The 17,468-nt window shown below is 37.3% G+C and overlaps 1 protein-coding gene across 5 annotated transcripts in view; it reads right to left on the minus strand.

The window, feature by feature from the left end:
* Positions 1-1,252: 1,252 nt before the first annotated feature.
* ZNF829 (zinc finger protein 829) overlaps positions 1,253-17,468 on the minus strand; it is a 28,590-nt gene continuing 12,374 nt past the window's right edge. For all 5 annotated transcript variants that reach the window (XM_060652161.3, XM_060652163.3, XM_060652160.3 and 2 more), the window contains exon 5: positions 1,253-6,346. In XM_060652161.3, coding sequence (XP_060508144.1) covers positions 5,367-6,346 — 980 coding nt within the window. In that variant the 3' untranslated portion in view covers positions 1,253-5,366. The remainder of the gene's footprint in view (positions 6,347-17,468) is intronic.

Raw genomic sequence — 17,468 nt, forward strand, 5'->3', positions numbered from 1 at the left:
CCTCCTGGTGTTAAAACTCATAAAAGTGTGGGGCTACCCTATGACTGGGACCCCTTGGAATCTTTAATTCTCAGGTATGTTCACACTGAGACTCTTGCAATTTGTCCATTATAGTTTATGTTTTTCTACTGTGTTTTTTCAGTTTCTGCTAATGTGTTTCTGCTCTGGTAATTTTTTTTTAATTTTTTTTAACATTTATTTATTTTTGAGACAGAGAAAGAGAGCATGAACAGGGGAGGGTCAGAGAAAGAGGGAGACACAGAATCCGAAACAGGCTCCAGGCTCTGAGCTGTCAGCACAGAGCCCGACACGGGGCTTGAACTCACAGCCCTCACGGACCGCGAGATCATGACCTGAGCCGAAGTCGGACGCTTAACCGACTGAGCCACCCAGGCACCCCTCTGGTAATTTTTTTGTAGTGATGTTTTGATTCCCTTTTCATTTCATGTATTTTATAGGTATTGTCTTTGTAGATACCATGGGGATTACATATAATATCCTAAAGTTATAACAACCTATTTTAAATTGATACCAACTTCAATTGCAGACAAAAAACTCTATCCTTTTACAGGTGGTATCTTTATTACTGATAACACAAATTACACCTTTATATATCATGTAGCCATTAGCACAGATTTATATTTCATGCATTTTTCCTTTAAACTTTGTTTAAAAACGAGTTGCAAACAAAAATTACAATACTGTTTTTATATTTATCCATGTATTTACATTTATCAGGTATCTTAGTATTTTTAATGGCTTCCAGGTGCTATCTTGTAGTGCCTGATATTCGGGAGATGGAAAATACTCCATCCCCAAATTCCTAGCTTATCTGTAATAAATTCCCTTTCACCTTTCATGATTTTTGCCAAAAACAGAAACCCAAAACATTTTCCAAGTGTATACACTTCCCAAAGATGCTAATAACAGCAATTAGGAGCAAATAGGATTTCATGTTCAAATTAGTTTGGATCATGCTCATATAAGCCAGTTAAATGAGAGTTTTGTCTTTTTTTCCCCTAAGTGTATTGTTTTGATATGCTGCTGTGCATTATGAGATGTAGGATTATAAGGCTATAATAATTAAAATGCAGACATGGTATTTTAACTCATAAAGTCACTCATTATATCCACATTGATTTTATTATAGCATATAACATTGTTTTAATAAAAATATTTTATAAAAGATGATGCTGGGACTTGGTCAAATTCTCAATTGTTATGTTTTCTTAATGTTTATTTTGGAGAGAGAGAGAGAGAGAGAAAGAGCACAAGCATGAGGGGAGAGAGACAAAGAGAGGGGGACAGAGGATCCAAGGTGGGTTCTGCACTGACAGCAGTGAGACCTATGTGGGGCTTGAACTCACAAACTGTGAGATCATGACCTGAGCTGAAGTCAGACGCTTAACTGACTGAGTCACACCCAGGCACTCCTGTTACGGAGTTTAGATATACAAAATCCAGAATTTCCACAGAATTATCTTTTGTTGCATTTCAAGAATCCCTCCCTACCCAAAACCTACTTGTTTTCTGGGTTTGGATAACATAGAATACTATGCTAACCAAATCAATGCTTTTTTTTAGGAAATGACTAGAGCAAGAGTTGACAAACTTTTTCTGTAATGGGCCAGATAGTAAATATTATAGGCTTTGCAAACCACTTGGTCTTATCAGAGGTACTCAATTGTTTTGTAGTGTGAAAGCAGCCAGACAATATGTGAATGTACATAGTTCTGTTTTAATGACTTTATTTATGAACACTGAAATTCAATTTCATATAATTTCATGTTATGTATTTTTTTTTTTAATTTTAACCACTTTAAAATGTAAAACCCATTCTTAGCTTACAGGCCATACAAAAACAGTCAGTGGTCTAGATTAATTTGCTATCCCGATTTACAGTGTGATAGTTAAGGTTTTATCTAAGGTTTGAGTTCAGGTAATGTGTTCAGACTGTGGTGAACATTTGTATTAATAGACTGCTAGAATAAATTTGTACACTCTTAGTACTATATGACACTAAATTATATTTTTGTGATCTAATTATTTTGACATCAGGAATATGGAAGATTCACAGCAACAAATGGCAAGCTTCTTACTTCATTTGATTTAGAAATTCCTTGAATATTTGATAGATTTTGCCAATAAAATTATCTGGCCTGGTGATCTCTTTAAGTGGAGCTATTTGCCTACATTAAAACATTTTTCCCCCTGCATTTATCATTTTAGTCTATTAAGGGTTTACATCTCTTCTTAATTCTGACAAATTACATTTTCCTACAAATACCACATACTTTGTCCAGATTTCCAGACATTAGTAAATGTGATAATCTCCTAATCATGTCCATATTTAATGTATTCATTTGTCCTTCTTTTCCCCCATCAGAATTACCAATGTTTTTGTCTATATGTATTTTTTGTCAAAGAAATAATTTTATTTTCCTTGAATTATTTTTATTTTTACTAGTATCTTTTCTATATTTGAATGTAGCTTGCTGTTATTCTTGCTTTTAGTCTTGTACATTTAGTTCATTTATTAATAATCTCTTGCTATTTAAACATCAGCATGCCTAAAACCAGAAAACAGACTCTTAACTATAGAAACCAAACTAAGGGTACTGGAGGGAAGGTGGGCAGAGAGATGGATTAAATAAATGGGTGATAGGTACTAAGGAGGGCACTTGTGATGAGTACTGGGTGTTATGAGTAATGAATTACTAAATTTTACACCTGAAACTAATATTACAGTGTATGTTAACTGGAATTTAAATAAAAACTTGAAAAAAAAATCAGCATGCCTATGGGCTATATATTATTTGAATATAGATTTAGCTGCTTTCAGGTTTTTCTATGTAATGTGTTCATTCTCATTCATTTAAATATATTCAGGGATTGATTTACTTCTGATTCATGTTACTTGGAAGGGTATTATCAATATTCAGATATGGTTGGCTATCATATTTTAGTTTTTCCCATTTTGAAAAAGAATGTGACCTACATATGTTCTACTTTGGAGGGAAAGTGATTGAGTAAATATTTCATGTTTTCTCTGCTTTTTTGATAAATGAATTGTTATTCTCAATATGTAAATAGTTTTTGATGGGCATAAAATTATTGTGCAGCATGAAATATAGGTGTGAATGTAGTCTTAATCATTCTTTTTCTTTCTTGACTTTTATACATTTTTTTTTCCTTTTTTAATAGTTGTTTGTTTGTTTGTTTGTTTGTTTTGAGAGAGAGTCTGCAGGGGAGGGGTAGAGAGGAAGAGAATCCCAAGCAGGCCCTGTGCTGAAAGTGCACAGACGCAGAATAGATCCCATGAACTGTGAGCTCATGATCTGAGCTTAAACCAAGAGTCAGATGCTTAACTGACTGAGCCACCCAGGCACCCCCACTATTTGTTGTTGTTGTTGTTGTTGTTGTTTGAGAGAGAGAGAGAGAGAGAGAGAGAGCGAGCACAAGCAGGGGAGGGGGCAGAGAGAGAGAGAAAGAATCCTAAGCAGGCTCCATACTCAGCTCAGACTTGATGTGGGGCCTGACCCCAAAACCCTGGGATCATGACCTGAGATGAAATGAAGAGTCAGAGGCCCAACTGACTGAGCCACCCAGGCACCCCTTTTCCTTTTTAAACTTCATGCTGAATAAAGAATAAATGTTGGTGCGAAGCTTTTCACCAAACATTACACCCACTGGTCTTTCTCATTATGAATTCTTTGATGTCAATTAAGGTGTATTACATGGTTAACATCCTTTCTACAAATGATAATAATAATGGTGAAGATATTGATACTAGTATTAAAATAGCATTTGCTAGATAGTTACTATATGTTAGTAACAATCCCACCCATTTTACATTTCTTAACTCATTTAATCCTTGCAGCAATCCAACACGCACATTAGTGTGTGTGTATATGTGTATGTATATTCACACACATATAAAATTACAAAGCAGCACTAACTTTTCTACAAGTATTGAAATATTTAGGTATTTGGTTGTGTGTGCACATATTTATAAACAAATATAGTTTTTAAAAAAAGGTCTGGAAGATTAAAAGACAAATTGGTATCAGTGGTTACAATGAGGGATATGGTTTACAAGGAGAAATACTGATCAGTTATTTTGATACTGAAACGTAATGTTTTTAAAGAAAACAAAACAAAATAAGATAGCACTAAATTTGTATTTAAAAGGCAATTTTTATAACTGTAAAATTTCAGTGAGCACCATTAAGTATGTCAGTAGTATTTAGCAAAATGATAATCTACCATAGAAAAGATTATGATACCATTAAAAATAATGATAAATAAATATTTATACTTACTGAAACAGTAGCATGATAGAAGCAGGTTATGGTACGGCATGCACATCAGATTACACTAAGAAAGCCTGGAAGGATATGTTGTAATAATATGAAAGTAGTAATTTCTGTTTGGAAGGCTTACAGATAATCTATTTATTTCCTTTGTGTGTTTTTTACAACATGAAAATATGGGTGTTACCAAAGGGAGAAAGAACAGAGCTGCCTTCAAAAACAAAGTTATAATTTTGCCAGGAATTAAAAGATAGCCTATTAACAGGACTTACAGTGTAGTATTGGTAGTACCAGATCTATAGGTCAGAGCAATAGAAAAGATGGCTCTAAAATGAAGCCAATATAAACACAATGTATAACCAAGAAGCAGAATAAAACAATGGGGAGGAAAGAATTATTTAAGAAGTAGTTTGGGACAGAATCTTTTTTGGAGGGAAGGCAGGTATAATTTAAACCTTGAATTTACATTTTAGAATACATTTAACAAGTTATGTATAAAAGAAAATTACAAATATGTTAGAAAAACAATGTTAACAGTGTTATGGGTTAAACTATGTTGAAGCCCTAACCCCTGGCACTTGTGAATGTGATCCTACATGGAAATAAGGTCTTTGCAGATGTAATCAGTTAAGATAAGGTCATCGGGGTGTGCCCTAATCCAATAGGACTCATGTCCTGTATGAGTCTCCTCTTAAACAAGACAGAGACCGATATACATAGGGAGAATGCAATGTGAAGATGGAGGCAGAGACTGGAGTGATGCATTACACGACAAGGAATGTCAAAGATTGTTGTTATCAGAAGGCAGGAGAGGGACATGGAACAGATTCTTCTTCAAAGTTCTCAGAAGGAACCAACCTTAGCAACAACTTTAATTTTGGATTTCAAAGCTTCAAAACTGTGAGAGAATACATTTATGTTGTTTTAAGTCACCCAATTTTGAGGTACTTGATATGGTTATAGTAGCTCAAAAAACTACTACACTGCTTTATTTTTTTTTCCATTACCTATTTTTAAGATCTTATTACAAAGATTATGAACAGAGCTTATCTTTCACCCAGTATGAATTCCTTCATGGCGAATAAGGTCAGAACGACTACCAAAGGCCTTTCCACATTCCTTACAGTCAAAGGGTTTCTCACCAGTGTGAATTCTTTGATGTCTAGTAAGGTTTGAACCTTTATTAAAGGCCTTCCCACATTCATTACATTCATAAGGTTTTTCATCTGTATGGATTCTCTGATGTTGAATAAGTTCTGAGCTCTGAATAAAGGCCTTTCCACATTCCTTACATTCATAGAGTTTCTTGCCTGCATGAATTCTGTGATGGTTAGTAAGTGTTGAGGCACTACTAAAGGCCTTCCCACATTCCTTACATTCATAAGGTTTCTCACCAGTATGTATTCTCTGATGTTGAATAAGCCTTGAGTGTTGAGTAAAGGCTTTCCCACATTCTTTACATTCATAAGGTTTCTCACCAGTATGAATTCTCAGATGTGGAAAGAGCTGTGAACTCTTAGTAAAGGCTTTTCCACATACTTTACATTCATAAGGTTTCTCACCAGTGTGAATTCTCTGATGATCGTTGAGGTTTGAGCAATAATTAAAGGCTTTTCCACATTCCTTACATTCATAGGGTTTCTCACCAGTGTGAATCCTCTGATGTTGAGAAAAATATGAACTACAACTAAAAGCCTTGCCACATTCCTTACATTCATAGGGTTTTTCACCAGTATGAATCCTCTGATGTCGAGTAACAAGCGAGCCACGACTAAAGGACTTCCCACACTCTTTACATTTGTAGTTTTTTTCAGCAGAATGAGTTCTCTGATGTTGAATAAATTGTGAGTTCTGATTAAAGGCCTTTCCACATATCTTACATTCACAGGGTTTCTCTTCATTAACAGTTTTTTGATGTGGAGTGAGGAATGTGGGCTGAATAAAAGTGGGCATGTCTTCATGGGTAAATATTACTTGACTAAAATGTCTCTTCTTTAGAGATAATATCTTGGTCTCACACATGGATTCCAGATCTGAAAGAAAATCAAAATGTGTATGTTCATTTATCCTATCTTGGAAAAGATTAAAACTTCAAAAAAAGATTAAGGTAAAAATAATATCTAGGAAAGTAAATGCTTAAACAACTCTCAAATACAGCTAAGCAATTTTTAAAATTGATAACGAAAGCATGGACATTGAGGAGAGCCAACAGGAAATTCAAGAGGGTGATTAGGGAAATAAATAATCTCTATCTTGAAATACTGATGTGAATCAGAATCACTTGAAACTTCTGTAAATACACCCTGTTCAGGGCCACCCTCTATTATATACAGTGATTCTAAGCATATATACATGCTCATAAGCATATATCCCTTACACACAACATCATACTATATGTCTTGTAATTTGTGGACAGTTGTCTGTCCTGAATAAAAAGATTACTGAGGAGGGCACCTCGGTGGCTCAGTCAGTTAAGCATCCGACTTTGGCTCAAGTCATGATCTCACGGTTCATGAGTTCAAGCCCCACATCAGGCCTTGCTGCTGTCAGCACCAAGCCTGCTTCGGATCCTCTGTCTCCCTCTCTCTCTATCCCTCCCCCACTCATGCTCTCTCTTTGAAAAATAAACAATTAAAAAAAAAGACTTGAGGAACAAATGTGTTGAAATGTATAAATGGGTGGAGGTGCAGTCAGAGACTGTGCAAAGAGTGTGCTGTTGCAAATTCACATTAGGGTATAGCCTACAGGAAGTCTAAGGTGCCAAATGATATAGGCAAGAATGGTAGGCAGGTGATAGAGCCTGATATATTGGGGATTCACTGAAACTAGTCTTGACCACTCATGACCACATAATCAAACCCCAATAAAAACTCAGAGCAAGGATTAAGGGAAGCTTCCTAGACTGTATGATGTACAAGGAAGGTGGCATACCTTGACTACATGGGCACAGAATTTCCTATGCTTGGTACCTCCTAGAATTTGCCCTATGTACCTTTTCAGCTGGCTGTTCACTGTCTCTTTTATATAAAATGGTAATCGTAAGTACAGTGCTTTTCATGAATTTATGAGTTGTTCTAGTGAATTATCAAACCTGAGGAGTTGTATGAAACTCTAAATTTACAGTCAGCCAGGCAGAAGTATGGGTAGCCTGGGGATCCCAGTTGCAACTGGTGTCTGAACTAAGGGCAATCTTGTTGGGTACCTTGCCCTTTAACCTGTGGAATCTGATGTTAATTCCAGGTAGTGTCAGAATTTAATTGAAGTGTAAGACAGCCATTTGATATCAGAGAATTTGTGAAAGCCACAATACTGAAATAATCCTGTTCATTTCATCCCAATTTCACTCTCAGAATGCCAATAATAAGCTCATAACTCCCTCAATTAGTAATGAAAGTAAAAGTCCCTTCTGATGGGAAAATTATGCACAAGGGAAAAGACCATATTACCAAAAGTGGGCAGTCCTCAGTATATTAACCCAACCAGATCATCCTAAAGTAAACAAGACCCAATCCCTACTACACAGAAGTTCCAATCATCTTTTCAGTATGTCATACTTAAAAATGAGCAGTAAGCCATTGTTTATAAGACATTTGAGAAATGTTTTTCAACATGAAAAGGAGCCTAAAACAGAACAAAGTATCTGTGAGGGAACAATCAATGCAAGGAACAGAAGAAAAGGTCAAAACATATAATGAATAACCTCAGAGAGATAAGAGAATTAAACAGGCATAAGATGCCAAACAAAGGAACACAAAGGAACACTAACATATACACACAAAGTTCTTAGAAATCAAAAATATAATCATGAAAAAGTATTTTTAAAAACCCCCAAATTCCTCTCTAAATTCTGTGCACAAAATTCTGGCTTCCTTTCTCAATTGACCTTGGAGAAATTACAGAGAATTTGGTTTTGTGGAACTGAGGCAAATTATGAAATATCTTAGGGAGACTGAAGACTTATACAAACTTGTGTGTGTTTGAGGATGGAGCTACTTGCCTAGATAGATGGTAACAGGAGGCAAGGAGAGGCTAGCCTGGTAGTAAAGTCTTTAAACTCTGATTTAGCCTTTCCCTGAACTTCCTTGGGACCACGGCAGCCTATGTCTTTACCACAGGAATTGATGGCAACTCTGCTCAAGTTGCTGAATAAGTAGGATAACCTAATGGCAAAGAAAAAAACCTGTGGATAGAAGAATATGGCTGATCACCTGCTCTCAGGCATATGCTCCTCTACCTCCTAAGCTATTAAAACCCCAAGAGCAGGGCACCTGGGTGGCTCAGTCAGTTGGGAGTCCAACTTCAGCTCAGGTCATGGTCTCACTGCTTGTGGGTTCAAGCCCCGTGTTGGGCTCTGCGCTGACAGCTCAGAGCCTGAAGCCTGCTTCAGATTCTGTGTCTCCCCCTCTCTCTGCCCCTCCCATGCTTGTGCTCTCTCTCTCTCTCTCTCTCAATAATGAATAAATGTTAACAAAAAAAAAACTTAAAGAAAAAAACCCAAGAGCTGGTGGATTACAAAAGGGAAAACATACTCTTCCGTAGATGCTGCTGCTTTGTAAATGTTGAAAGATCAAACCCTGATAAGAAGAATTACTTACAGGAGCAGTAGCAAATAAAAGTTATCACCAGTGAACCCTTAGGTCTTAGGGCTCATCATCCTGAGCTTATCTCCGCCCACTTCTTATATCTACCTAGAGGGACACAGACCTGGGTCTACCTCTTGGCCCTACCCCAGGCACACTGCCAGACAAGGTGATTGATAATCTCTTGGGAACATGGACTCACAGGTCAAAATGGCCATACAACAGAGGGTACAACTGTTGTTGAAATAAGACTACAAACTACCATGATCATCTTTGACAGATACAGAAAAAGTATAGGATGTGGCCAAGACCTATTTATGATAACTCTGAGCAAATCAGCCCTGCAAAGTAATAGCTGTAACTTGGTAAAAGTTATGAAAGAGAGAGGGAGACACAGAACTTGAAGCAGGCTCCAGGCTCTGAGCTGTCAGCACAGAGCCCAATGTGGGGCTCAAACCCACAAACCACGAGATCATGACCTGAGCCAAAGTTGGACACTCAACCAACTGGGCCACCCAGGCACCCCTGAAGAAACTTCAGATATGGTCCCATTAGATCAGGAAAAAGAAATGTTACCACTACCAATGTTACCAATTAAGGCAGTCCCAGCTATTATTATAAGCAAAGAAATAATAAGTATGAGGATTAGAAGTGATAAATCTAATAATATGATGATCTAACTAGAAAAACCTTAATATGATGATGATGTAACTAGAAAAATCAAGAGAATAAAAAACTGCCAGACATTAAAGATCAACTTATAAAAATCAATAGTATTTTGAGTAACATCAGCAAGATGATGGAATAATAAGTGCTAGGTTCTCCTGACCCCCATAATAAACACATCAACTCAATACCAATACATAGATAAGTTCCCTTCGTGAGAAATCAAGAAACTAAGAGAATCCTACATACTAGGCAAGTGTGAAGCCAGACATATTAAAACTAGTAGGAAAACTGGAGAAACCCTCTCTCACCATGATCCCCGTACTGGCATAGCGCCATAAAACTGGGAGGAAACCTCCAGCTTCCAACTTCTCCCTGAATACAAAAAAAAGTTGGAATGCAGTCAATGACTCAACTTTTCTAAGTGATGCCTAACTGACCATTCTGGAGCCTTGATTAGACCTGTTATACCCTAGACTCCTGAGGACTACAGAGAACAAAAGCACTGGTTTGAACTAGTATGCAGGCACTCACCACAGCTCCTTTCCCTGCTCAATACAGAGTGAATGGGAGAGAAACTTCAGCTCTCAGCTTCTCCCTGGGGAAGGTAAGAGGTGGACTGTGTGTCAAACATTCCAACTTTTCTAGGGTTTGACTAAGGTACTGGCTTCTATCTCACCAGTCTTGGAGTGCTGATGGAACCCAGCAGATTCAAGATGTTTGAGAGCCACCAAGAATTAAGAAGGTAGTTTGAACTAGTATACAAACTTATCATAGCTCCTCCTCCTGGCCTAGTGCAGAACGAATGGATAGAAAACTTTAGCTCCCACCATCTCCTTGAAGATGAGCTGGACAATGCAACAATTTTCTAACTTCTCTGGGAGCTACCCAAGGTACTGACTTCAATCTCACCTATCTCTATCTCAGCACTATCTCAGAGTGCAGATGGGACCTGGCAAACAGTGGGCCCCTGGGACTACAGAAAACAAAGGGGCAATTTGAACTAGCATGGAAGCACCACAGCTCTTCTCCTAGTTTAGTACATAGCGAGTGGGAGAAAAAACAAAGCTCCCAGTTTTCAAATGTTCCAAATTTCGGGGGATTACTTAGGGCCTGGCTTCTGTCTTGGAGCTGATGGAACCGGGCATATTCTAGACACCTGGGAGCCAATGAGAACAAAGATGGGGATTTGAACCATCTTTGCATGTAACACCTGTATGTAAACATTTGCCATAGCCCTTCCCCCCATTCCAGAGCAAAGCTAGCAGGCAAAACATTCCAGCTCCCACATTTTCTCTGGAGAGGGAAAGAAACTGGACCACACATCCAATGTTCTAATTTCTTTAGATGCTATATGAGGAATTGGTGCTTGTTTCAGAGCACTGATGGGACCTGGCATACTCTAGACACCTGGGGGTCGCTAATAAAGACAGTGGTTTGGATTAGCATAAAAGTTTGAGAGGCTGACAGAAGCTCTGACTGGTGAAGGTCTTCTCTTGTGTGAGGCTAATACATAATAAATGCGGCAAGTGGCATTTTTTTTAACATGTAGATATCAACACAAAGAATCAAGGAAAATGAAGAAACAGGGAAACACAATCCAAACAAAGAAACAAAGCTCCAGAAAATTACCCTAATGAAATATAAGTAGAGGAATTACCTGACAGGGAATTTTAAATAAACGTCATAAAAATGATCAATGAGCTCAGGAGAACAATGTATGATGAAAGTGAGAATTCCAATGAGACAAAATATGAGAAATAATAAGAAAATCCTGGAGCTGAAGAATGTAAAAACTGAACTGAAAATTTTAATAGATGTAGTCAACAACAGACTAGAGCAAGCAGAAGAATCAGTGAACTCAAAGACACATTTTTTTGAAATTATCCAATCAAAGGAGCAGAAAGAAAAGAGAATAGAAAAGAGTAAAGAAAGCTTAAGGTTCTTATGAAACACCAAGGAATGGTCTAATATACACATTATGGGAATTCTAGAGGCAGAAGTGAGTAAGAACAAGAAAACTTACTCAAATTAGTAATGGATGAAAACTTCCCAAATCTGGGGAAGGAAACAGACATGCAGACTCAGGAAGTCAAAGTATTCCAAAAGAAATCCATACTGAGACACATTATGTCACACTGAGACATCATTATAATGTCTTTGTCAATAGTCAAAGGCAGGGGCGCCTGGGTGGCTCAGTCGGTTAAGCATCCAACTTCAGCTCAGGTCACGATCTTGTGGTCCGTGAGTTCGAGCACCGTGTCAGGCTCTGGGCTGATGGCTCAGAGCCTGGAGCCTGCTTCCGATTCTGTGTCTCCCTCTCTCTCTGCCCCTTCCCCGTTCATGTTCTGTCTCTCTCTGTCTCAAAAATAAATAAACGTTAAAAAAAAAATTTTTTTTTAAATAGTCAAAGGCAAAAGGGGCACCTGGCTGGCTCAGTTGGAAGAGCGTATGACTCTTGATCTCAGGGTCATGAGTTGGAGTCCCATGTTATGTGTAGAGATTAAAATAAATAAAAACTTCAAAGGCAGGGGGACCTGGATGAAATTTAAGAAGACTAAAATCACACCAAGTATCTTTTCTGACTATGGTCAATGAAATTAGAAATCAACAGCAGAATGAAAACTGGAAAATCCACAAATATGTAGAAATTAAACAACACTTCTGAACAAGCGATAGGTCAACAAGAAATAGAGAAATTAGAAAATATCTTGAGAGACAAAAACAAGATGAAGAAAAAGTAGTAATGAAGAGGGAAGAGTATAGTCCTACATTCAAAAATAAGATCACAAATATATGACCTAATTTATGCCTCAAGGAACAAACTAAACCCAAAGTTGGCAGAAGGAAGAAAATGATAAAGATTAGTGGATATAAATGAAATAGAATAGAAAAACAAGAAAGACCAATGAAATAGTTGGTTTATTGAAATAAATAAATAAAATTGATAAACTTTTAGACTAAGAAAAAAGAGGAGTCTCAAATAAAATCAGAAATGAAAAAGGAAACACTATAACTAATGTTACAGAAATAAAAGGGTCCATAAGAGGCTACTATGAATAATTATATACCATGAAACTGGATAACCTGGAAAAAAATGGATAAATTCCTAGATACATATAATCTACCATGACTGAATCATGAAGATACAGCAAGTCTGAATATACCCATAACTAGTAAGAACATTGGCTCACAATAAAAAAAACTTTCAGGGCACCTGGGTGGCTCAGTCAGTTAAGCGTCCAACTCTTGATTCCAGCTCAGGTCATGTCTCACGGTGGTGAGATCCAGCCCCAAGTTGGGATCCATGCTGAGCCTGGAGCCTGCTTGAGATTCTCTTTCTCCCTCTCCCTCTGCCCCTCCCCTGCTCGTGCATGGGGCACACACTCTCTCTCTTTCCTCTCTCTCTCAAAAAAAATTCTCTCAACAAAGAAAAGCCCAGGACCAGATGGCTTCATTGGTGAAGTCTACCAAACATTTAAATAATAATAATGTCAACCTAGGGAGTGGGGGAGAGGTACCAATCCTAAAACTCCTACAAAAAAACTGAAAAGCAGGGAACACTTCCAAACTATTTTTGTTTTTGAGAGAAAGGGAAAGTGCACGTGTGCACACACGTAGCGGAGGGGCAGAGGGAGAGAGGCAGAATCCCAAGCAAGCTCCACTCTGGGGCTCGCTCCCATGACCCTGAGATCATGACTTGACCTGAAATCAAGAGTCAGATGCTCAACCAAGTGAGCCACTAGGCTCAAAACTCATTTTATGGGGGTGCCTGCATGGCTCGGTTGGTTAAGCCTCCAACTTTGGCTCAGGTCATGATCTCACAGCTTGCGAATTTGAGCCTCACAATGGGCTCTGTGCTGACAGAGCCTGGAGCCTGCTTTGGATTGTGTCTCCCTCTCTCTCTCTGCCCCTCCCCTGCTCGCACTCTGTCTCTCTCAAAAATAAACATTAAAAAATATATTTTTTTAAATAAAGAGGAAAAAGAAAAACATTCATTTTATGAAGCCAGCATTACCCTCATGCCAAAGCCAGACATAGAAACCATTAAAAAAAGAAAATGACAGGCCAATTCCTAATGAATATTGATGCAAAAATTCTCAAGAAAATACTAGTAAACCGAATTCAACAGCACATTAAAAGGATCATACACCATGACCAAGTGGAATTTATTCCTGGGATGTAAAGATGATCCAACATACAAAAATCAATTAATGTGATACCTGAGACTGAATGATAAAAATCAAATGATCATCTCAACAGATGCAGAAAACTAATTTGATAAAATTCAACACCCTTTCATTAAAAAACTCTCAGCAAACTACTAGAAGGATATTACCTCAACATAATGAAGACCATATATAAAAAGTACACACCTAATATTATATTCAATGATGAAAAACTGAATGCTTTTCCTCTAAGATCATGAAGGCAAAGATGCCCACTCTTGCCACTTCTATATCCGGCATATAGAAAACTCTATGAAGACTCCACATAAAAACTGTTAGAATTAATAAACAAATTAGGTTTTCAGTTTGCAGTTGCAGGAAATGAGTTGCAGGAAAAATGAGCTGTGTTTCTTTACACTAACAATATTCTGAAAAGGAAATTAGAAAAACAATACTATTTATAATGGATTAAAAGGACTAATATACTTAGGAACACACTTAACTAAGGAGGTGAGAGACTTGTACATTGAAAACTGTGAAACACTGATGGAAGAAATTAAAGATACACAAGATAAATGTTAAGATATTCTGTGTTCATGGATTGGGAAAATACTGTAAAAATGTCCATACTCCCCAAATTATCTACAGATTCAATGCAATCCCTGTAAAAATCCCAATGGCATTTTCTATAGTAATAGAACAAACAATTCAATGAGCCAAAATAATCTTTAGACAGTACAACAAAGCTGGAGGCAACACATTTCCTGATTCCAAAATAGATTATAAAGCTGCAGCAGTTAAAACAGTACGGTACCGGCACAAAGACATTCACATAGCCAAAAGAACAGAATAAATTCACGTATACACAATTAATATATAACAAACGTGCAAGACTACATAACAGAGAAGGGTAAGTCTTAAAAAATGATGATGGGAGAAGCACCTGCTGGCTCAGTCAGTTAAGCATATGACTCTTGGTTTTGGCTCAGGTCATGATCTCAAGGTTTCATGAGTTTGAGCCCCATGTCCAGCTCTGTGCTGACAGTGTGGAGCCTGCTTGGGATTCTCTGTCTCCCTCTCTCTCTGCCTCTCTCCCACTTATACTCTGTCTCTCTCAAAATAAGCTTAAAAAGAATGATGATGGGAAAATGGAACATCCACATACAAAAAAAAGAAATTGGACTCTTACCTTATATCATACAGAAAAATCAACTCAAAATGTATTAAAGACTTAAATATAAGACCTGACATTGTAAAACTTCTACAAGAACACATAGGGGAAAAGTTTCATGACACCGGTCTTAGTGATGATTTCCGAATATGGCATCAAAAGCACAGGTAACAAAAGCAAAAATAGACATACAGGACTAGGACTACATCAAATTTAAAATCTTACACATAGCAAAGAATCAACAGAATGAAAAGACAATCTATGGAATGGGAGAAAACATTTGCCAACCATATATATGATAAGGGGTTAATGTCTAAAATAGGTAGGAATAAAACCTAATAACCTAATTTAAAAAATTAGTAGGGTGCCTGGGTGGCTCAGTTGGCTAAGCATCCAATTTCAGCTCAGGTCATGATCTCATGGTTCATGAGTTCGAGCCGTGCATTTGGCTATGCTCTGACAGTGCAGAGCCTGCCTGGGATTCCCTATCTCCCTCTCTGCCCACCCCTGACTTGCTCACTTTCTCTCTCTCAAGATAAATAAACTTTAAAAATTAAGTAAGTAAATAAATAAGAACGTGAATAGAAGTTTCTCCAAAGAAACCATACAAATAGCCAAGAAGTGAATGAAAGATGCTCAATATCGCTAATCATTACAGAAAAATAAATCAAAACCATGATGAAACATTACCTATTACGGTTAGGACAGCTGTCATTAAAAAAAAAAGGGGGGGGCAAGTAACTGTTGGTGAAGATGCTAAGAAATTGGAACTCTTGTACACTACTGGTGGGAATGCAAAATGGTGTAGCCACTATGGAAAACAGTATGGAGGTTCTTCAAAAAATTAAAAATAGAACTATCATATGATCCATCAATCCCACTTCTGGGTATTTATCCAAAAGAATTGAAATCAAGATCCTGAAGAGATATTAGCACTCATGTGTTCATTGCAGCACTACTCATAATAGTCAAGATGAAAACAACCTAAATCCATAGATAGATGAGTGGATAAAGAAAATGTGGCATATATGTACAATGGAATATTATTCAGCCTTAAAAAGAAGGAAATCTTGCCATATGTGACAACATGGATGAACCCTGAAGACACTATGCTACATGAAATAAGGCAGTCACAGGACAAATACTGCATTATTTGACTTATATGAGGTATCTAAAAAGAGCAAAACTCATAGAAGCAAAGAGTAGAATGGTGGTTGCCAGGGGCTGGGCTGAGAGGGAAATGAGCAGTTGTTAATCAACAAATATAAAGTTTTAACGATGCAAGGCAAATAAGTTCTAGAGATCTACTATATAATGCTGTGCCTATAGTTAACAATACTATACTATACACTTAAAAATCTGTTAAGAGGGTAGATCTCATGTTAAGTGATCTTATCACAATAAAATTTAAGAAGAAAGGGGTGGGGAAAGCAGTTGAAAAATTTATATCCTACAAGCAGCTTGAGGCTGCATACTGCTCCACATTCTCATCTATTCATCTTCAGACTTAAATGTTTGTCCATGTTGCAGGTGTCATAATGGTATCCTACTGCAGTTTTAATTTGCATTTCCCTGATAACTAATAAAATTAAATTCATTTTCACATGTTAAAGAAAAACTAATAGTATTTCTCTGCACCAACAATACTAATTAGAAAATTGTACACGCTCACAATAGCAATACAGCGTGTTTTAAAAATTTAGAAAGTAACTGAACAAAAAACAAAAAATTGCTAGGAACAACAGATTGCAAATGATGTGTTTGGTTAAAAGACAGCCTGAAGGTTACAGATTTATTATCCTGTAGGACAATAACTAGTTTTTATATCCCAGTTAGTGATGTTATTCCTGCATTCTTTCTTTCCATGACAATATGAACTCCATTTCTCCCAAATAATGAACTAAATAAATCCTTCAAATGTGTTTATCATATATTTATGAAAGAGTCATATTAAACTTCTGAAAAGTTATAACTTTTTTTTTCAGTTTATTTATTTGAGAGAGAGACGGGGAGAGGGAGAGAGCGCATACACGCACGTGTAAGCAGGGTAAGGGCAGAGGCAGAGGGAGAGAGAGAATCCCAAGCAGGTTCCACACTCAGCCTGGAGCCCAATGTGGAACTCAATCTGACAACTGTGAGATCATGACCTGAGCCAATACCAAGTCAGATACTTAACCGACTGAGTGACCTAGATGCCCTGAAAAGTTATATTTTTGAAAAGTTTTGAAAATGTTATACTCTGGAGGCACCTGGGTGGTTCTCAGTTGAGAGTCTGACTCTTGGTATTGGCTCAGGTCATGATCTCACAGTCTGTGGAGTTGAACCTTGGGTCAGGCTCCATGCTGACAGTGTAGAGCCTGCTTGGGTTCATTCTCTCTCTCTTTCTGCCCTTTCTCTGCTCATGCAGGTGTGTGTTCTCTCTCAAAATAAATAAATAAACATAAAAATAAAAAAGAAAATGTTATTCTCTTAAAATTTTGAAGATCCCACTGAGATGTCCAAATGGACTTAACCGCAGGATGCAATAAAACATGTGACTTGAGAAGTATTCCTCATAGGTTAAGTCCCA

This window comes from Panthera onca, chromosome E2 (genome assembly GCF_046562875.1).
Source record: "Panthera onca isolate mPanOnc1 chromosome E2, mPanOnc1 haplotype 2, whole genome shotgun sequence".
Lineage (NCBI taxonomy): Eukaryota > Metazoa > Chordata > Mammalia > Carnivora > Felidae > Panthera > Panthera onca.